At 41.7% G+C, this 22,627-nt stretch overlaps 1 protein-coding gene across 1 annotated transcript in view; it reads left to right on the forward strand.

The window, feature by feature from the left end:
• Positions 1-22,627, forward strand: part of LOC124159574 (aromatic-L-amino-acid decarboxylase) — a 153,330-nt gene that overhangs the window by 122,589 nt on the left and 8,114 nt on the right. Inside the window, exons 10-11 of the mRNA XM_046535471.1 lie at positions 113-387; positions 17,114-17,197. Coding sequence (XP_046391427.1) covers positions 113-387; positions 17,114-17,197 — 359 coding nt within the window. The remainder of the gene's footprint in view (positions 1-112; positions 388-17,113; positions 17,198-22,627) is intronic.

Below are 22,627 nucleotides of genomic sequence, written 5' to 3' on the forward strand. Positions count from 1 at the left end.
CTTGTCTGTGAAAATGCAAAGCCAGGACGTAAAAATTATTCAAAAATTTGTTTGACCGACCTACGTTTCGGCGATGCCAATGATTCGAGTCTCTTTCTTCCGCATGCATCAGCCCGGTCGCCTGGAAGCGGAGGAAGCCGAGCGCGCGGCGGCAGAGGCAGCGGCCGCGGCGGCCGCCGAGGCGGAGCGGCGGCGTCGGGAGACCCTGGCCTTCAAGCGCTCCTTCTTCGTGAGGATGGTGAGCGACCCCAAGATATACAACCCCAAGATAGCGCAGGCCCTGGCCTCCCCGCCCCCGCACGGAGGGACCACTGCCCCCAAGGCCATACCAGAGGACGGCGAGGGCCCGCCATCATCCACCATCGGGGGCCCGCAACAGACTCCCCTGTGAGTATCGCGGCTTCCACTAAGAGCTAGCCACTCCCCATTTGTAACGCCCAGAATAATAAACGACACGTCGCCCGTAAGGGATGTAATCACAGGTCGAAATATTTCCGACCCCACTTTAAATTAAAAGGACTACGAGTTATACTACTTATTTTTTAGTTGTAGTTCCGCTTATAACAAAATTCATCGTATTCTCCAGATTCAATCCCAAGTGCCGTTTTATTTCCCAACTTGAAGAAATGGCTTAACGGAGGGAGAATATATAAAAAATCTGCCGAAAATTATTTTTCTTCCCTGTTCCTGAGGCTTATTGTACGACCGGCGCAAATGTCTCCGAAATTATCACATTGGATGGGTTGATAATTTAAGTGTACAATGCAAGCAATGAGATACAAGGAGTAAAAGGTCCGGAAAATGGGGAAAGAAAAAGAAATCCGACAAAAGAAGAGACAAACTCGGACTCTCTCGCCATCGCATTACTTACTGCGAATTTTCTCTCAAGAACAAATTTCCTCAGTTACACAGGTTTTCGAAGATTTCTCTTACGGCAGTGGCCACATTCATATTATATAATAAAAATACAAAATTCACACACACGCTCAAAACACAGCTTGCGAATTAGCTCAGCAGATGTCCTTGTTGTTCTAAATTTTAACCTTTGAGAAAACCATTTTAACCTAAGAAACCATTAATGGACCTTCGTTTCATCGATTAGTTGGAAGAATATAGATTTCATGAGATTCATTTTTATACATTCCAGATATTTAGAATCGTACTTTTATTCCTGAAGGCGTCAGTCTAACGCTATATTTGACGGATGGGACTCAATGTCACGGCGCAGTAAACCAACATAAGATCACGAGATGACTACCGCAGTTCCCATGAATACCTAAAAGTTAATTATTTCCTTAAATATAATAGTAAGGTGGTTTCCTGTTATTTTATTTATTGCCTATTCGAAAGATTAATACTCCTGGAGTACGAATTTCACACTTTTAGATTATTAAATGACGACGTCTATTTTTTACGATTAAATGAAAAGTGAATATTTTCAAGCGCGTGAAAACGCGACGGCTAAGTATGAATGCTGGGAAAACCCCGTGTGACGTCATTCCAGTTCCCGCTGCCGCCGTGTGAGGTGACCTCAGGGCAAGGGTTTGAGCGCTGATACGACGGAGGCTGCTTGCAGGTAGCAGAGTACCCTGCTAGCAGGTAGCGCTTGGCTTAGATAAGGATTGATAATAAATACTCTATCAAACGAAGGAAACTTTCCGACTATAGACAGTTTTAATAGGTGATTATTAAGAGATGTTTCCCTGAGCTCTGTGCCTCATGCATGCATTGGTAATCTCAGACGATGTAAAACTCCTATCTACTAGTATAGTAACTATGTCCCTGTAACGTCACGTGGAGGGGCATCGCATGGGCGCCAATCTGGCCTTTTTCAAATGAGGTTAAAATTGACCATTGCCATTCGTCTTTACTGGGATTTCTAAAACCAAATAATATGTATATAATGAATACACTAATGTTAGTAACGAATCGCAATCAATGCCTTTCGTTTTTTTATAAAGGAAACTACCCTATTCCCCGTTTTTCTAGACCTTCGCAAGAAAATGTACTAATATTAAGGTATCGTGTGGCCTCTGCAATACCCACTAGTTTTATTATACATTAGCGTTCTCTTAACGGATTCGATTCTATGAAAGAAAAAAAGTCTAGCGGAACTTCCGGGTTTCTTTAATCATTTAATAAAACGCTATTCACGTGATTAAAGAAACTCAAAAAATAAAGAAATAGGGTATTTTCCTTCATCAAAGAAAACGAAAGGCATTGATTGCGATTCGTTACCCACCATTAGTGCATTCATAATACACAAATTATTTCGTTTTAGAAATACCGGTATAGACGAATGAAAATGGTCCATTTTTAACCGCATTTGAAAAAGGCCAGATTGGCGCCCACGCTATGCTACTCCACGTGACGTCACAGGGACCTAGTTTCTATACGAGTAGATAGGAGTTATACATCGTCTGAGATTACCAATGCTTGCATGAGGCGCAGAGCTCAGGGAAACATCTCTTAATGATCATCTATTATAATTACCCAAGGTCGGAAATTTTCCTTCGTTTCATAGGGCATTAATAATCCCTATGCAAGCCAAGCGCTACCAGCCAGCAGGGTACTCAGCTACCCGCTAGCAGCCTGCGTCGTATCAGCGCTCAAGCCTCCCTCAAGGTCACCTCACAGGGCGGCAGCGGGAACGAGAAATACGTCACACGGAGAGATTTCCCGGCATTCATACTTACCCGTCGCGTTTTCGCGCGCTTGAAAATTTTCACTTTTTATTTAATCGCGAAAAATAGATATCGTCATTTAAAAACCTGAAAGCGTGAAATACGCACTCCAGGAGTAATAATCTTTCGATTTAGGCAATAAAAAATAATAGGAAACCACCCTATTCAAAACCACGCAAAGGGTAAAATTCGACATGAAAACACGATTTGGTAAATCCGGGACTCGAACCCAAATCGCTTCCTAGCTGGTCAGATATGCTACCAGTTATACCACGAAGCCATCTTCTCCTAAATCGAATCTCAGAGTGGGTCTAAATTTGCTCCCATGCACGAGACTGCGTCCAAAGTCATTTGTTATATCTACTGCTTTAAAAACGTGAAATACTAAAAACTTTCAACCCATATCTTACTCGATAGTATTTTTATGGCCAATAGTGAAGATTATTCCATAGTTTTTCCATTGATTTTGTCGTTCAATAGCTGTCTTTATGTACTTAACGTGAATTGCGTTTGAGGATCGTAAGAAATAACTCCTGCTCGTGCGTGCGTGTTAAGAGTGCTATTTTTGCCGGTTATCTCTCTCTTGAAGGTGCCTCTCGCATGAGAGCGCATCGGAACGAGGGCGTGTGTGTGTCTGGTTTCCGTTCGATATGACCCTCACATTGGGGCGGATCGGAAAAATCGATTATTTTCAAATCTGTCTGGCCCAATGAAAAAAAGTTGAGGGACCGATCAAAAATAAGGCCTGAAAAGTTTTAGACCTCTAGGTGAACCCCTGACCCTCGCTCAAATGCAATTTAGGGGGGGAATCTCAAAATTCTAAAAACATAATATTTTATGGTCATTCCCTATTCATTTTGCCTCATTTATAGGCTCTTTGCCTGCGTTCTCGGATCTAAAAATATTTCATCACTTCTCCAAAAGTTGGTAACATCGATTTTTTTAACGCCGACGAGGCGCCAAATAAGGGACAAGTCGTCTCATTACGCATCCTTTTTTACCTTCCACCATCTTCCGATTTATAATATCAAAAATTAACGCCCTCCTAGCAGCATGTGTGGGATGAATTTGTCTATATTTCGAGGCATGGGAGTAGGAGAAGTGAGCGGGGAGTGGACGGGATCGCTCTTGTATCCGCAACGCTGCGTGGGAGTTGGAATATTCTTTTCGCGGATGCGGACTCAAATTAGGCATTTTGTGGCTAACGGTGGCAGATACGTCAAAATGCACGAAATTTTCGTCCCAGAAATTTGCTGATTGCACAGCTGATTTAGTCTCATGAACCAGGTAATGACTGATTTGCGATCTAGACGTTTAAACAGGCATGTTTCAAGCTTTATGTTCATAAAACAGCATGGATCTAGTGTAAATGAGTGGAATGTGGAACCCCATGTGAACACCTGGTTGAGGAGACACTGCACAGCAGACGACACTAGGATACGCACTTCTCCGAAGGAAGAAAACTCATTTGTTCAGTTTGTGGCGGCCGCACCTCCTGCCTCGCCGCCACACCGCTTGCCCGGAGGCAAGTTAAAGGACGCTCCGTCATCGCTTCCTTCCAACAGTCCAGATAGCCCAGCGGTAGCGCGGTCGCCTCCCAAGCGGGCGGCCCGGGTTCGATTCTCCGTGCCGGAAAGTTTTATAATTTAATTTTTCTGGCCTTCTAAAATTCCCTTCTATCTGTTAACCATTCGAGACTGTCGTTTCCTGGGTATGCTCCGTCGTTTCCTGGGTATGCTCAACTTTTACAGGCCCCACATCCCACACGCAGCTTCAGCCCAGACACCACTCAACGCGCTCCTGCAAGGTCCTTCAGTCAAGAGTTCCACGCCAATCACCTGGACTCAGGAACTTCTTCACAGCTTCCAAGAATGCAAAACCGGTCTCGCCCGGGCTACCATTCTAGCTCACCCGGACCCTGAAGCTTCCCTGGCCTTCTTCGTCGACGCCAGCCAGGCAACGATTGGTGCTGCTTTGCAGCAACGCTCAGGTGACAATTGGCAACCGCTCGCTTTCTTTTCACGGAAACTAAAGCCGTCGCAACGGATGTGGAGCACCTATGACAGAGAACTCTACGCGATGTATCAGGCAGTGAAATACTTCCGTAACATGGTAGAAGCCCGCGATTTCGCCATTTTTACGGACCACAAACCATTGACTTTCGCCTTCAGCCATCGTACCAAGAACGCTGACAGCTGCTCGCCACGTCAGTTCAAACACCTGGAGTTCATCACTCAATTCACAACTGACGTACGCCACGTCTCCGGCCAGAACAATGTCGTCGCCGACTGTCTGTCAAGAGTGGAATCTGTCAGCGCCTCTACACCGTTAGACTTCGTCGCCTTGTCCCGTTCGCAGGCTTCGTGGACTCCTCGACAGCGGTACTTCACTCAAGCTTTCTCAAATGCCAATTCCTGGAACAACCGTCAAACTCTGGTGTGACACATCTAAGGACACGCCTCGACCCTATATCACACCACCGTTCCGTCGACGTGTCTTTGATCAAGTCCACAGTCTTGACCATCCCGGTTCCAACTCCACTCTTAAAAACATATCCAACCGCTACGTTTGGCCGTACATGTCCAAGGACTGTCGCACTTGGGTTCGCAATTGCCTTCAATGCTAGCGATCCAAAGTGCATCGTCACGTATTGTCTCCTCTGGCTAACTTCACCATACCTACAGCACGTTTCGACCACGTCCACGTCGATATCGTCGGACCTCTGCCTTACGCCTCTGGGTTCCGATATCTTCTCACGATGATCGACCGCTTTTCACGTTGGCCGACAGCAGAACCTCTCGCCGACATCACTGCCGAATCCGTCTGCCGAGGTTTTCTCCTAGGATGGGTTGCCCACAACGGTTGTCCAAAACGCCTCACCTGCGATCGAGGACGACAGTTCAAATCAGGACTCTTCAAAAAGCTCTGCGCCACCCTGGGCATTGCTCTTCACCCTACCACAAGCTACCATCCTCAAGCTGATGGAATGCTAGAACGTTGGCACCGCCCTCTCAAGACAGCTCTAATGACGCACTCCCGGGAGTCCTGGATCGACGCACTGCCAATGGTTCTCCTCGGACTCCGCACCACCTGGCGCGAGGGCCTGAAGGCTTCACCAGCGGAACTCCTCTATGGAGAACGGCTGCGTCTCCCGGGTGATTTCTTCGCCGACTCTCCGGCAAGCATCGGTTCTGAGGATCTGGTCTCTCGGTTGCGTACTCACATGTCAAAAGTGAGACCAACTCCTGCAACTCATCATTCCAACAGCCGGAAAATCTTTGTTCACAAAGCTCTAGCCACGACGTCGCACGTCTTCCTGCGACAAGACGCAGTTCGGACGGCCCTCCAGCCACCATATCTAGGGCCATATCCAGTCATCACCCGCAGCGAGAAAACATTCACCATCAACATCAACGGGAAACCAACAGTCGTCTCCATCGACCGACTTAAGCCTGCGCACATTCTCCAGCCGGACGATTTTCAAGAAAGGACATCGAGACCTTCTGAACCGACCTCCGGAAAACCATCTTCCGCGCCATCGACCGGGACGTCGCCTTCGCCCGCGGACACCTCTGCCGCCCCCCCTCCAACGACGCGCTCGGGTCGGACTCTTCGTTCACCTGTACGCTACAACGCCAGCTGTCTTTCCCCGGGGGGAGTAGTGTGGCGGCCGCACCTCCTGCCTCGCCGCCACACCGCTTGCCCGGAGGCAAGTTAAAGCGCGCTCCGTCATCGCTTCCTTCCAACAATCCAGATAGCCCAGCGGTAGCGCGGTCGCCTCCCAAGCGGGCGGCCCGCGTTCCATTCTCCGACTCTCCGTGCCGGAAAGTTTTATTATTTAATTTTTCTGGCCTTCTAGAATTCCCTTCTAGAAGTTTCTTTAATGTTCAAGAAAAGTAAGATAGGACATACTGGAAGTTGGCAAATTGAATAAATACTGCGGCCTTTCGGCCGGCAGTTCAGTGTGGAATTGTACACGAATCAATAAACATCGTCCAAACCATTCCATCGAATCTTCATTGATAGCAGCCTACTTCGACGCCTGCTACAAGTTTTTGTAAATTTGATTAACTTTTGTGAACTCAATTTCTTAAAAGTCAAGTTAAAGAAAATCAATATGTTCATTTTTTTGTAAATTTCATTAAATGTTAAAACCCACCTTTGGTTACTATGTCTTCTATGGTTTTCATGTAGGAACGATTGACGCCGCTACAATGGAGCTTACAACGCCATTTTTAACATGGTGTTCCGTATCTTTCCTGTAGGGTATATATGGTAGTTGGTCATGTAAATAAAACTTGTTTATTGTAGTTGCGTTCTTTAATTTTACAACAAAGGGTCCCGTTTCTGTCTCCAAAACATTTCAATTAGCCTATTTTGTCTTCTTTTCTCATACTTATGAGCAAAATGATCTAAAACAGACTTTAAATCTATATATATAAAAAAAAGTCGAAAATCGTGTTAGTTAGAACACTTATAACTGGAGAACGGCTTCACCGATTTTAGTGACATTAGGCTCTTTGGATTCGTCTCAGCCCCGGATAACATATAGGACTTAAAAAAAGGCATAATTTCACAAAAAAATTCATCTCTTTCTTAGTGATATGTTTTTAGGAGTTAGTAACGCAACAACAGTTGATAAGTCGGTCAAAACTACATATTAAATTATGTGTTTTGTTTTTACCAATTTAATAACTGAACTTCGTTACAATATAATATTTTAATTACTAAATATATTAAAAATACTGAAATTGTATATTAAAACTTTAATTCTAGCTAATTGTAATCCCAGCTCGAGTGAACTCTTCACTACCGTGTTTGTAAACAAATCTCCAAGCAATTGTTGACAAACGGTAATGCCCGTGTTCCTGTTGAGGAATCGAGGAGTTTCATTTCATTTCCTCGGAATATTTGCAAATAAGTTTTATCGGAAGGTGAGCTCATCAACAAAGAGTTCCAGAATATGATTGATCACCATAAAAATCAAAAATGGTTGATTGAGCGAACAATTTTGACGGCCTAGAACGAAGATGTGGATGACTCAAACTAGGTAAATCAGGATAAAATACTTGGTACTATGCATGAATTCAAATCTTTTAACTGTGTAACAAACGAATACGATATCACCAACTATCTATCTGAATATTTTAAGTCCTTGGACGTACCTGGCCTACCAAGGCACGATTTACAGCTAAATGCAGGCTCTGTGTTCATGGGGCCGATTGTGTAACTTGGCTACCTTTCGATCGTCAGAGATCCGTTCACTCTCGATTGAGTTCCCGGTGTTCGAACGTTGGCTGTAAGTGCGATTGTGTATGGACGATCGTCAACAAGCAATCGAAAGTTACGACGTTGTCATATTTACTTGGAATTGGGAATAAGTTTCGCGATTGTTTTCCTTGGGCGCATGCGCAGTAAGGCCGAGAGTGGCTGTGTTTGTTTTGAAAAGCGAAACTAAGTTAACAATATTGGTTTAAGAGACAATTGGCCAATTAAGTTTATATTATTGAAAGAATTTAACTTTGCGTGTTAATCAATCTTTTTCAATTCAGTATTAAATACCTTCCTTTCCGTTGGAGCGTAGCTGATATTTGGGATAAGTAATTTTTACTCAGATATCGCTGACTATTTAGAAATGCCGCGGCAAGTCTCCAATTAGTTACTTTTGCAATTCGCTAAATAATAACTTGTGTAATTTGTAATTGACTTAAATCATTTAGATCAAATATATGAACGGATATTCGGTATTGATAGGTTCTTGTCTTCGCTTTTGTTTGTCCGCATGGAGCAATACCGCAGCATATTGCATATTTGCCAGGAATAAAAACTGACGAGTGTGAATTAGTACGACATGTCTTAAAAATATTAGTTAGGTAAACATAAAAAACGTAACTTATGAAATAAATAAATACTTACCTTAATATTCTCAATCAAAATCATTCTCATCATCACAAACCTTTCACCTATTACTTGAAAGAAAAAGCAAATATGCATAGTCATCTTTGATATCTCCTCTCGTCTCAACCACCCGAATATCACTTCGAAAATTTACCCTTTTTGAGGAAACCATATCGCATCAGAGAGATTAATTGAAGTACGTAAACCATATAAATTTCACTTAATTTACGACGTCATTGAGAAGTTAAAATAAACTATTTGAGTACATAAATTAAATCATTTTACTTGTCAATAACCGCCCGACGTTCCGAATTGAATTAAGCATTGTAGAGAATATAATTTTTGTAAATGTATTATTATAGCGCAACTTTAATTTAGCTAATATACTGTAGTGCAATCACGTCTAAATCAAGTATGCAAAAAGGATTTCATTTCAATTGCACACACTAATTACACACACATTACATAGATAAGCAAATGTAAACGTCCTCATCTTTGTATCATATATTAAACTAACACATATAAATTGTATTTATCTATGTAATTTCACTACTCATTTACGTTATTAAAAACATAACTCCATGATTTATAAATTAAATTGAATGCATAATTCTCTTTATTCCAAAAAAGATAATTTCATTCCAATTGCACACACATTACATAGCGAAGCAAATGTTAACTTCCTCATCTTTATAATATAGTAAAGAAACACGTACAAATTATATATATATCTGTCAATTTACCACAAATTCACGTAATTAACAACATAACACTGCGATTTATAAATATAATTGATTGCATAATTCACTTAATCCAAAAAAAGGACATACAACGTGACCATGAAAGGTAATAAACGTTTAAATTCCATGCCAAACCTCACCTGCGAACGATTCGATAGCCTTAACGTCAAGTGATTTGTTGAGGAAGAGATGCTTTCGATCGAGAGCCGAAACACTTTCGAACGTAACGTTACACAATCGCGCCTTCAATTGTTTTCGAGTTGTTGATCTAAACTCCGCGGGAACCGGATCTTTACGTTCGAACGTAAAGTTACACAATCGACCCCCATGACCTTTCGAAACCTAAACCAACCAAAACTGTCCAACTGAGCGCGTTTGGTGATTTAAAAAATTGATAATGAATGTGATTCACGCGACTTTACTCAAAGTTAAATTCACAGATGAAGAAATTCTCATTCCGAAGATAACATGATCCCAACTTATATGCCCTTTTGAGCTTAAACGTATTCAATTTCCAATTCGCGATGCATTCGTGGTAACGATTAACAAATCGCATCGTCAGTCATTCAGTTTTTGTGATGTTTGCGCTCATGTGCTAATGAAAACCCATGATTTTCTCATGGTCAATTTAACGTGGTATGTTTACGAGTCGGTAAACCATCCGCTGTATTTCTTCCTTCGCTTCAAGGGCGCAGCTAGGAATTAAGGATAGGGAGTTTTAGGCGCAGCTAATACTACGGGTCTGTAGGGTATAGAAAACTCTAAGTTTGGCTATGGGATCACCAATTTCACCTGTATTAGCAGAGATTTTTATGGACTTCCATGAAGATGATCTTTTTAAATCCAATGACGTGTTAATAAAAAATGTTAGTTACTGGTATCATTATGTTGACGACATTTTATGCTTGTGGATAGGTAGTTTCCGACAACTAGACAGATTTTTAGACCTCTTGAATAGCCTTCACGATTCCATTCATTTCACTATGGAAATTGGGGGCAATACGTTGAATTTTTTAGACTTGACCATAGATATTAACTCCGTTACACATGAATTTTCAATTTTTAGGAAGCCAACTTACAGTGATGTTGTCATACCCAACGATTCGTGCCATCATCACACGCATAACATGTCGGCATTTCACTCCTTAATACACCGCTTGATCGCCATTCCCATGTCAAATGAAAATTTAAAAAAAGAACTATCCACTATAAAGTTAATTGCTGTTCAAAACGGGTATAAATCTATTACAATTGACAAAATCCTTAATAGGAAACTTAAAAAGCACGCAATGAAGACCGTCAATGAATGAATGACAACCTTACCCTCAAAATCTCCTAATAGTGATAGACCTGTAACATCTTGGGGGAAAATACCATTCCTTGGCCCCCTATCTTATCGGGTGACTGGTATGTTCCCGAAAGATTATCATTTTATAATATGACAACTGTTGGCAATTTTTTATTTAATTCAAAACCAAAATTTATTGACAAGGACCAAAGCTGTGTGTATAAATTGTATTGCAATATGCCTCATTGTAATTCTGTGTATATTGGTCAGACCGGACGTGCCATAAAAACTAGGGCTAATGAACGTATGAAGTGTTGGGTAAGAGGCGATTCAACCTCTAACTTTGCTAAACATTTGTTAGACTGCAACCATAGCAGTGATTTCAATGTCAAGGTTCTCCTCAATGTGTGTAAAGGTAGAAAGATGGATTTTCTTGAGCAGTTAGAAATTTTAAGAGCATGTCGAAACAAAAATGTAAGGGTGGTTAACGACCTTTTGTACCCCTCACACTCCTCCCCTTTATTATCAGTCCTGCTGGACTCGGCAAGTAAACCCACTGACCTTGAGGAAACTATTCCTCGTTAGCTTTTCCCCTCCCACCATCACCACCTCCTCCCTGTCTTAACCCCCCTCTCCCTAAGGTATATATAAGCTCGCAAAATTTTTGTATATTCACCTTGATAATGACGTAAGTGTACTGTCGAAACCTGGGTCGGTATTAAAAACTCTTGTGGAACGTACAAAAGTGTATCTTCATTATGTTTCGAGGGCATATAAATTTTACAACATGCAGATGTTGTTTGCTATAAAAATAACTCACTGAGTAATATTTCCCTTGACAAAAGTAAAGGGAAGTGCGTTCCGGCACTGCTTATTTTGCCATAACACATCTGGCTACAGCCGTCATGAAACGATAACCTGATCTTGCGATAAATTCTATAATTTTTTGAAATAGATTCCAATGCGGAATAATACCGAAAACATTACCTTGTTTACCATTTTATTTTTTATTGCTGATTGTCAAAGAGTGGTAAGATTGAAGAGAAAATACTATACTTTTCTCTTTGTCGATGAGTTGTCTATTGCTCGAGCGATTCCTGGAGTAAAATCAATGACATTAACTTTACCGCGGATAGGCTGATGACGTTGTGCTACGCCGAATAAAAGCCGTACGATGCCGCTGAGGAGCGTTTTCTTCCAACTTCTGGATAAAAATACCGTCCGGCGCCGAGATTTGAACGGTGGTCGTCCGGTTGAGAGTTGGATACGCATTGCGGATAAGGACGACCCACAACATCATCAACTGATATAGAGCGGGTCACCGCAACGTCGCGAATGGGCCGCTAGTGTTTCGTCGTTGTTCGCACTCTTCCTTGCTCAGTTTTCCCTGAAAGAGTTGACGAACCAGAAATATGAAGACGTAGACAAATTTGGGCAGAAAATTAACGAGTTCTTTTTATTTTAAAGCCAGGAGAGAATATTTGAATGGGGTGGATTTGTTTTTTCGTCGGCAGTTCTTAATTTTTCCTTTCATCGACCGAATCCTTTTTAAGTGTGAATTTGCTTTAACGAGCAGTGTAAGATCGCGTTCAGGCGACAAAACGACCGCAGATCAGCGGAGGGCGCTGCCATCGTCTGAACGAAAAAACCGTTGCAAATGAAACTGAATGGGAAAAACTGACACTTTGAATGATCTTAGATTTTCCCGGCGTATCAGTTGCAGAAAGGTTTCTCGGGTTTTCCACCGGTTGATGTCGTCCATGTCTCCCGACGTTTCGATCTGCGACTTGCTGATCATCCTCAGGGGATCTTCCGAATGAAGAAGATCCCCTGAGGATGATCAGCAAGTCGCAGATCGAAACGTCGGGAGACATGGACGACATCAACCGGTGGAAAACCCGAGAAACCTTTCTGCAACTGACACTTTGAGGTCACGTGGTTAAGTAACAGGCAGAATCACGATAATGAGCGCCAATGGAGGGGAAAGAACTTAGGCCACATTATTGTCATCAATGAGCATTTCATCCCGAACACTTTGTAAATGATCCGCAATGATTTCGGTATATTAGGCGAAAAAGGATGAAGCGAAGTAGGGATATTTCATGGAGATAACATTATAACGATGTAGTCACTCCACGTTTCAGTCATGATTTTTAAAGGATCATTTTAGAATGTCAAGGGCCACTTTTCATACACTCTTGCGTAGGTTTTCACTCCCTAATTCTGAATATAAGAGCATATCATCGCCATGTAGCATGCACTATTTTTTCTACTCTGTAGATTTTGTAACGAACACTATATTCTTAGGGTAGACGTTGGTTTTGAAGCGGATTTTCTGCCTGTAAGAAACTCGGAGAAGGAGAACTCAAGAGGTAAACTTTAGAGCAATCTTAAATCAAAAATCGACCTCATGAATGTTACGAATTGAGTTCTAAATCTTTTCATTAACGCGTTCGCACTTTATTTTGTACGAAATCATAGTTTACCAGGGTGACCTCAAGTAGAAGCCCCACACAAACAACTTGAATAAATGTGAGCAAATAAATATGCATTAAAATCTCTTTAATTTTCTAACGTTTGCATAATTACATAAGACGTCCCGTTTAAATTAAAATTACACATTAGCAGGCACATTTCTTCAGCTGTGAGCGCGGCCATTTGCTTTAACGAACAAGTTCAGCTAAGAGTCTACATCCCCGATGGAAAATATAGCGTCTAATCTAGAGCACGTCGATTTAACGGTTGCGAATGAAGAAAGGTGGCCAGTTGTGTCGGATGAACGCGACCATTGGTCACCTCTCGGAATGAATTTGGAACAATTCAAACACCCACAGCTCGTGGATATTTTCCATGCTTTGATTCGCATCGACTCGAGTAAAGTGGTTCTTCAATACCAACTCACTCTTCACTGGCACTTGAATGCACAGCTGATCATCTGCTTCATGGAATTCTTTACAAGATAGTTGCTCCAGATTCTAGTCTCAGAAATAAGCTATACTATCAGCCGTGAGGAAAATTAGTTTTCGCTCGTACACATGACTGCGTACTCACTTATTTGTTTCACTTTGATAAACTTCAATGTCATTTCAAAATTCTATTCCATTCTGTATGAAATGGCTGAGTTATAATTCTGGTGCTCACAGTAATTCTGTCAATCTGCCAGTAATTCACCGTTAGGTGTTATAGCAACTGTTTTGTATGGTCTCCTAGCCATCGCATTCCCACCAATGACACATTCCTCTCCCCCTACCCCTCCCACTCCCCACTCATCCCAACTCTATCAGTACAGCTCCCTCTCTCTCTCTCAAATTTCAGCAATTTCACATTGTACTTGAGCATGACCTGGAGGTCGAAACGCGTCGTTCATTTTTAAATAAATTTGCTTTCCATGTTCGCAGATCGATTTGTTCATTCCAGGCAATTTACTAAAGTAAGTCCCGAGTAAAATCCATTCCTCTCTTCGGATCTAAGCTCGGATGGTAAACGCGGCGACCGTTTCGCTGATGGATTACTCATCGCCAAACTCTTTCCCCTTGCAAATGCTCCATTTCTCTGGAGTAGGTCGTATGAAATTACACTGCTACCAACACATGAATCCGCTGCTGGTGAAGTGATTGCCGTCCCATCCCGCGCCGCCCTTAATTTCGGATGCGGTGGCCCCGCGAACAAACGGATGCGGTGATGCCCGCGGCGCTTCCGGTTGGCGCTGCTGTAGTGTGGGCGAGGTTGCGGGGATGAGGCGGCGATTGTTTCGCAAGCCTATGAGTCCCCGTTGTTGCACTCGCTATGCTGCGGTGGAACACAGGTGCCGAGGCATTGGAGATTTCATGGAGAGAAAAAGAAGGCGGTGAGAAAGAGGCCATCTAGAAAAATCCACTGGCTGCAGCGTTCCCACAATCCTCGAATACTGCTCCGTCACTCCGACACACGCCATTCCCAGGGGAAGCCGAAACGTTTGCGCATCTGGCCATCTTGAAAAGGACTCCGCACTCAATCAATGCACTCCGTATAAATAAATACCACATCGCGCAACTTTAAACTATTTTCTCAGTTCATATAATTCGGGTGAATTTGCGATTTGGGAAATTAATTTATTGGGTCCCAAACGACAGTGATTGATTTCCCCTCAATACTCACAATTTTTAATGGAATTTCGCACATTTGCAATAAATAAGAGTGGGTGGGTAATTTGAGGAGGTCTTCAGCTGCTCCCGAGGACAGCCGCGAAATCCATAGAGCTCACCATTCCACTGCTCTGAGTTGAGCGCTCCATTCTACACTCCAGTGACCCCCTCCATTTTCAAAGGTCTTGATACCGCTTGACATGCTCATTTCAGTTGTCGGTCTCCGCGCATCTTGCCTCCATATATTTTCTTGCCCTGAATTCATGTCTTCCACTCCGCTGGACCTCCCGAAGTGATACCTATCATGTTTCTTTCACTTACATTCCCTTAAATGGTGAGTATCGATCCCTTAAAACACTCATTCTTTTCACTTCACATCCCTTTCGTAACGAGCGCCTTACATCACAATCATCACCACTCCTAAGACTAGATCGACGCAGCTTCCGCCTCTCAATAGGGTAGTTTCCCTCATCAAAGAAAACGATAGGCATTGGTTGCGATTCTTTACTCACCATTAGTGTATTCATAATATACAAATTACTTGGTTTTAGAAATCCCAGTTTAGACGAATGCCAATGGTCAAATTTATCCTCATTTGAAATAGGCCAGATTGGCGCCCATGCGATGCCTTTCCACGTGAAGTTACAAGGCCCTAGTTTCTACACGAGTAGATAGGAGTTTTACATCGTCTGAAATTACCAATGCATGCATGAGTCACAGAGCTCAGGGAAACATTCCTTAATAATCACCTATTAGAACTGCCCAATGTCGGAAAATTTCCTTCGTTTGATAGGGTATTAATAATCCTCATTTAAGCCAAGCGCTACCTGCTAGCAGTGTACTAAAACAAGAGATATAATGAGAAGGGCGGAATGCTGAAAAAGAAAAGAAAGTACAAATTTCAAACTGAGGGAGTTTGCCGGGTCAATTGTACAAAATGTAGCCGCAGCTATATCGACTGAACAACAACAACCGAAGAACCATCCGATTGAGGGAAAAAATAAATGCAGGCTGTCACACCGAGATCTTTTCATTGCTTCACCAACGTGGAACATGCTGCTGAAGGGCATCGGCTCGTCATGGCCGATATTGCAATTTTAGAAAAAAAACTTAAAACCCGTCTGATCAGGCAGCCAATTGAAATCGGAAAAACGGGGATAAGTTAAAATAAGAACAAGCTCAACGGAACATGGAGACCGTTGATTTCAAAACGTCAACCCATACACAACCATTCTCCTTAACCACACCATTCACATGGCCTTTACACTCTGGCGTTACACGCTAAGGGAAACGTCAGTAGTAGTCAGGAAAACACCAAAAAAGGCGTTTTTTAATGATGATTGGCCCGCGGAATCTCCAATAAATTAGTGCTCGTATTATTGTTATATATATTACTCCATTACTGCACTATATCATTTATCTATTTAACATGATAGTATATTATTATTATTAAAATATTTAGTTACAAATCGAACATTGAAGTCGGGTGGTAACATAGATTTAGGAAGTACATTAAGACACAATAATATACATAACCCAAAATACAAAACAAAATACTAAGTAGAAAAAACATTTCAAAAAGCCCTCAAGATACCATTTTTCACACTCACAATACATGTCCTCAAAGCACCAAATTTTTCATCAAATATTTCACACAATGCATGTCCACATAGCACCAAATCAGCAAAAAAAAACAATACATGTCTACATTTACATTCCCCTCAAAATCCATTTTTACACAATAATAAACTAAGACCAATCTAAAAAAGACAAGAAAAACCAAATTTAAAAAAAATATACGATTTAAAGCCCTCAAGATTCAATTTTATTTACCCTATTGATAAATATAGTTGCGTGAGTTGGAAAGGGCTCAATAAAAATTTCCTCCGGCAAGCCATTCCATTCCCCGATGTAAGAAGGAAAATTTTAGTCTATTTGTCAGCTGCCTTGGGGCCTTAATCTTATAATTATGATCCCTCCTCCCTAGATAACTTGGTCCTTTTAACCGCTTCGTTAGGTCCCTCCACGCAGGATCACCACTGTAAGTTTTAAATATACACTTCAAGCGTGCTTTCTTCCTCCTTGACACTAAAGATTTCCATCCCAGCGTTTTTAACATTTCCGTGACGCTTATTGCCCTTTATTATACATTGCCCTTTGTTTCAAATGGACTCATTTCCTAACGATGTTCCACAAGAGAGACATTTTCACCCCAACGAGGTGTTCTCACATGCCGAGCAATCAATCATTTTCGTTGAATAGTGACCACTAAGATAAACTTCCCTGAAGAAGGCCTACTTTTTCTGATGTTATACATTCATGTATTTAACTAAATATTTTTTGCAGTGAAATAATTATCATCTCTTCCCTTGACCGCAGTGCCTCTTGGATCAGCTGGCCGATGGCTTTCCTCTTCCAAGGTGTCCTAGACGACGTGGCCGGAGGCAGCCAACTTCCCGTGAGGTAAGCAAGAACACTCACTCATGAATCACCCTCAATATACATATTCATTCGAGAATCCAGGTAAGCAATACGCCAACTATCGGCCGAAGTCGGAAGTAGAGCTCCGGGGATACCGAGCCCTTACCCTCCTTAAAAAACCCACGTCGATAAATCATTGGTATTTCTGGAAATTTAATGATTTTTCTAATTATATTTTTGGTATTAAGCTATCAAAAGGTCGTAATTAATATATTTTATACATTCATATTCATTCTACTTTAAGAGCGTGTTCACGGAGCCTTCCGAAAACTCACCCGAGACCGATGACAATCCCTGTATACATAAGATGCCAACTATTGACATTAGTACGCTCGGAATAGAAAATATATTGAAATCGCTTAGTCCAAATAAATCACCTGGTCCACACGAAATCCCTTCTCGCGTGTATAAAGAACTAGCCTCAGAAATTGCCCTTTACTTGCAGTTAATATTCAGTAAATCCATCAAGCAACACGAACTACCTAATGACTGGAAAATCGCTAATGTAACGCCAATATTTAAAAGTGGAGACAAGGAATATCCATCTAATTACAGGCCGATATCTTTAACGTCCATCTCTTGCAAGTCCTTGATCACGTCGTAGTCAGCTCGGTAATGAAACAACTAGACGCGCAAAACTTAGTAATGGGAACTCAACATGGATTCAGGAAAAGCAGATCGTGCGAAACTCAGTTAGCGCTTTTCGCCCACGATATTTTAGTCTCCGGGGAAACCAACATTCCAGTAGACGCGATTTTTCTTGATTTCAAAAAGGCATTTGATAAAGTACCCCACGGAAAGTTAATAATAAAACTGAAATCTTATGGTCTAGACGAAGATGTCATTTCCTGGATTAGAGAATTTTTGAGCGACCGCGTCCAAAGAGTAGTATTAGACGGTGCAGTCTCCAATGAGATTAGATTCACTTCTGGCGTTCCTCAGGGTAGTGTCATTGGCCCACTCCCATTCCTTCTTTATATAAACGAAACTGGCGAAGTAGTGCAGAGTAAGTTACGATTATTTGCAGACGACGAAGGGAAATCCGTTCCACTAAAAATAGGGATGAACTAACGAACGACCTTGCTGCTATCAAGCGTGGTGGGATACGTTGCAGTTAGAATTAAATTTGGAAAAATGCGTCGTAATGAATTTCTGGAAGAAGAATAACTCCCTACAACGTAACTATATCATTCGGGGCACGCAGTTAAAGGCAGTTGAATCCGTGAAATATCTAGGGGTTAGACTCAATAATGATCTATCGTGGAATAAACATATTCGAGAAATAACCGGTCAAGCTAATCGTAAAATGGGTTTTGTTAAAAGAATATTAGGAAAGTGCGACGACAAAGTGAGAGAAATTAGCTACTTTTCCCTCGTTAGGCCACATCTGGAATACGCTGCCAGTGTTTGGGACCCTCATAAAAAAGGCTTAATAACAGAGTTAGAACGCGTGCAAAGAAGAGCTGCCAGGTATGTGAAAGGTCGTTACGATAGTCTTGTTAGTGTAACTGACCTCTTAGATAAACTCGGATGGGAATCTCTGTCGGACCGTAGATTGAAAAATGGACTAAACCTTTTAGATAAATTCAAGAGCAGCGTCTTTTCTGACAAGTTAACCATATCTTGCGGACGCTAACGTACTACGGAAGATCAGATCATATAAATAAAATAAGAGAGATAGATTGCAGAACAGACAGATTCCGAATGTCATTTTTTCCACGATCAATAAGAGATTATAACGGCAGCAATAGAACTCGTAAATAGATTGCATGACTTGTAGTGTAGCCTACTAACCTATGTAACATTAATGCAGGTTTCTGAATTTCTATTCTATATTCTATTTCTAACAGCATATAGTAGTATAGTTTGTTATTATACGGGACGTTTTTTGGACGGTGTGGTGTGCATGTGGGAGTCCAAATGCATGTTGCATGCTGGTGATTGATCACCCTCTGCCAAACACCCTAGAGGTGGCTCGCAGGGTATTATGTAGATGTAGATGTAAAATTCCGGCTAGTGGTAGTTTTCTGGGGCCAAAAAATAGCGAGGTATAGTGACCGAAGCAACGCTCGAGAGCAACCCTTTTTTGACCCTTTTCTCGGGCTCCCAGGGATAAGCCGTGTCTTCGATGGACGGTCGTCACAGCATGAGGTTACCCTTGCCGACATGACCTGTCGTAGTACATTTTTTACTTTACTAATGCCAATACTTAGAGGTAAACAATTACACTTATCATACTCATTGCCGTTGAGCGATTAAATGCGTCTTTTGATTGAGGTTCTACGATGAGAAATAAGGATTTTACGAAAAGTGATCAAATTTACGCCGATGGCCTCCACTGAATTGGCAACGCCGAAATTTTGTACGTGGAGGGGGGAACGCGAAAAGCTCCTTTTTCTCCCCCACTCCAATTTTTAGCTTGTCCACGTGTTCCAGGAATTCTGGTGACGAGGTTTCTCAAAGGTGTTTGGCAAGGTGTGAGTTTTCACCGACCTGCACTACTTCATTTATTCTTCTACATCTGCTAACTCCATGCGAGCAGCCTCTCGGGTCTTTGGCAGGGGGTGACCAATCACCAGCATGCAGCATGTAAAAGAATCCCCACTAGCGCGCTCCCCAATGGAGCAGTGGATAAATAAAAGCATGCAATTTACTTCTACGTAATACCCTGCGGGCCAAATCTAGGGGGTATGGCACGGGGTGATCAATCACCAACATGCAGCATGCAAGAGGACCGCAACATGCACACCGCACGGTCATAGAAATATTACGCATACTTCCAAAATATTCATGCGTATTAATAAAAAAAACTTCTAATGGTAGAAAATAAATTCAAGGTAAGAGTTATGGAAAAAGATATGTAATGAGTCATCCTAGCGAGTGTCGCCATTAATCCTATTAATTGAGACAACGCTGCTATCCTTAATAGTACGAGGGAAGAATGACATTTTAAAGCTCTCTGTTTTGCAGTCTATTTCTTTTATTTTCTTCTCGTGACCACATCTACCATAGTACGACGGTAAACGAAGGATATGATTCACGTCGTCCGAGAGAATATCTACTTTGAATTTCCTAAGTAAGTTAACTCTTTAGTTCGATCTACGCTCCTGTAAAAATCCCCATCCTAACTCGTGTAACATACAGAAAAGGCAGCACTTTTTGTCCTAATAACTCATCACAAATCTGTCCGCCCTGCACAGTACTCGATTGATTTCTGCTATTAGTCCTATTTCATTAGCGCTAGCAGCATATTCTAATTTAGGCCTTACTAAAGTCAGGTAGCTTATTTCTTTCACCTTTTTTGGGCATTTAACGAGAACTCTTTTTTTCAAATCCCAGTTTACGGTTAGCTTTCCCTGGTACTTAACGTAGGTGTTTACCCCACGAGAGATCCCGGGTAATGGTAACCCCTAAGTATTTAACGAATTCGGCATTTGATAATGGAATCCCGTCAGCGGTGTAGCTCCTTATTGAAGATATATCCTTTTCCCAAAAATTTATCACCATACACTTTTCAAGATTTAATTCTAACTCCCAAGTACTGCACCATTCATTTACGGCAACGAGATCCTTTTCTAATGCTAATCTATCGCTATGGTCGTAAACTTCTTTGTATACAACTACGTCTTCTGCGAAGAGGCGGATTTTGCTAATGACCACGGTGGTTATATCATTAATGTAAAGAAGGAATAAAAGAGGGCCGATAACACTTCCTTGGGGTACTCCTGACGTAACTTGAATGGTATCCGAGCTAACACCATCCAAAACAACCCTCTGTTCGCGATCGTTTAGGAAATCTTTGATCCAACCAATTACGTGTGTATCTATGCCGTATGCTTCCAACTTTTGAATCAGCTTTAAATGCGGAACCTTATCGAATGCCTTTATGAAGTCTAAAAATATGGCGTCGACTTGAACATGTCTGTCACCTGCGGCTAAGATATCGTGAACGAAAAGAGCAAGTTGAGTTTTACAAGACCTCTCTTTTCTAAACCCGTGCTGGTCTTTTGCTAACAAATTTTGGCAATCTAAATGGCCCATTATCGAACTGAAAATATTATCTTCCAATATTTTGCAAGAAATGGAAGTGAGAGAAATCGGACGGTAATAGCTAGGCTTTCCCCTATCCCCAACTTAAAATATAGGCGTGACGTTCGCTGTTTTCCAATCTTTAGGGACTGTGTTCTGCTACAGATTTTTCGAACACTATCTTCATGTAAGGCGAAATCTCTGATGCTGATTCATTATACACTCGAGCTGGAACGAGATCAGTGCCTGTCGATTTCTTTGGATTAATAGAGGAGAGTTGTTTTTCTAAACCACTGCTTGAAATACAGATAGACGGCAATTGTTCTTGGTAAAGTCGAGGTAGAGGTGTTGATATATTCTTCGTAAAATTAGAGAAGACACTATGGGAAAAGTTATTTAAGGGATAAGCTTTATCTCGATTGTTCGTCACTCTATCGCCACGTTCATTTATGAGTGAAGAGACTGTAGCGCTATTTCTGTGTACCTCCCTTACATATGACCAGAAAGCCTTAGAGTTGTCGTCTAAATATTCGCCCAATATTTTTGCTTTGAATACACTCAATGCCTCCCCAAGTGTTTTCTTCGTCTCTTTTTTCAATTTGTTATAATTTTCACGTATATCTTGTATTATCTCACACAGTGGCGTAACTAGGAATATGCTTTAAGGGGGGGGGGGTGAGAGGGGATAGGGAAGGGCGATCTCCCACTCACCCACCCCCCTTTTAGGAAAATTTTGGAAAAATGACATGCCTGCAAACACATTTTACATAATTTTAGCTCTTAAAATTTGGGTTTCATTAAAAAGTTAGGTTAAAATTTACTATAAGCCAAAACTAGACAATAGTTTTGAATATAATTTTTTTTTCTCTGAGGCTTTGGGGAGGACCTATCCCTCTTATCCCCCCCATAGTTACGCCACTGATCTCACAAGTGAGTCCCGCATGTGCCTTTTTCATTTTAGCGTGAATTGCTCTCTGTCGCTTCAGAGCTTTAAGGACTTAAGCATTGTACCATCGCGGTTCAGTATTCAAACGTTTTAACTAATTGGGTACCTATCGTATTATCCATGGCTCCTTGCATAATTGTAAAAAGGGTTTTGTTAAAAGAATATTAGGAAAGTGCGACGACAAAGTGAGAGAAATTAGCTACTTTTCCCTCGTTAGGCCACATTTGGAATGGATGTTCAAGGTTAATGATCTACTGTATGTTACCAAATAAACGATAATGGAGATGTGCAAAACAGATGCGAAAATTTCAATTAATTAAATTCCTTATTCAAGAGCGAATTCACCAAGTCTTCTCATGACTCACCCGAGACAGTTGACCATCTCTGCATACGAAAGATGCCGCCTCTTCACATTAGTGCCCACGAAGTGGAAATTT

This window comes from Ischnura elegans, chromosome 5, assembly GCF_921293095.1.
Source record: "Ischnura elegans chromosome 5, ioIscEleg1.1, whole genome shotgun sequence".
Taxonomy (NCBI): Eukaryota; Metazoa; Arthropoda; class Insecta; order Odonata; family Coenagrionidae; genus Ischnura; species Ischnura elegans.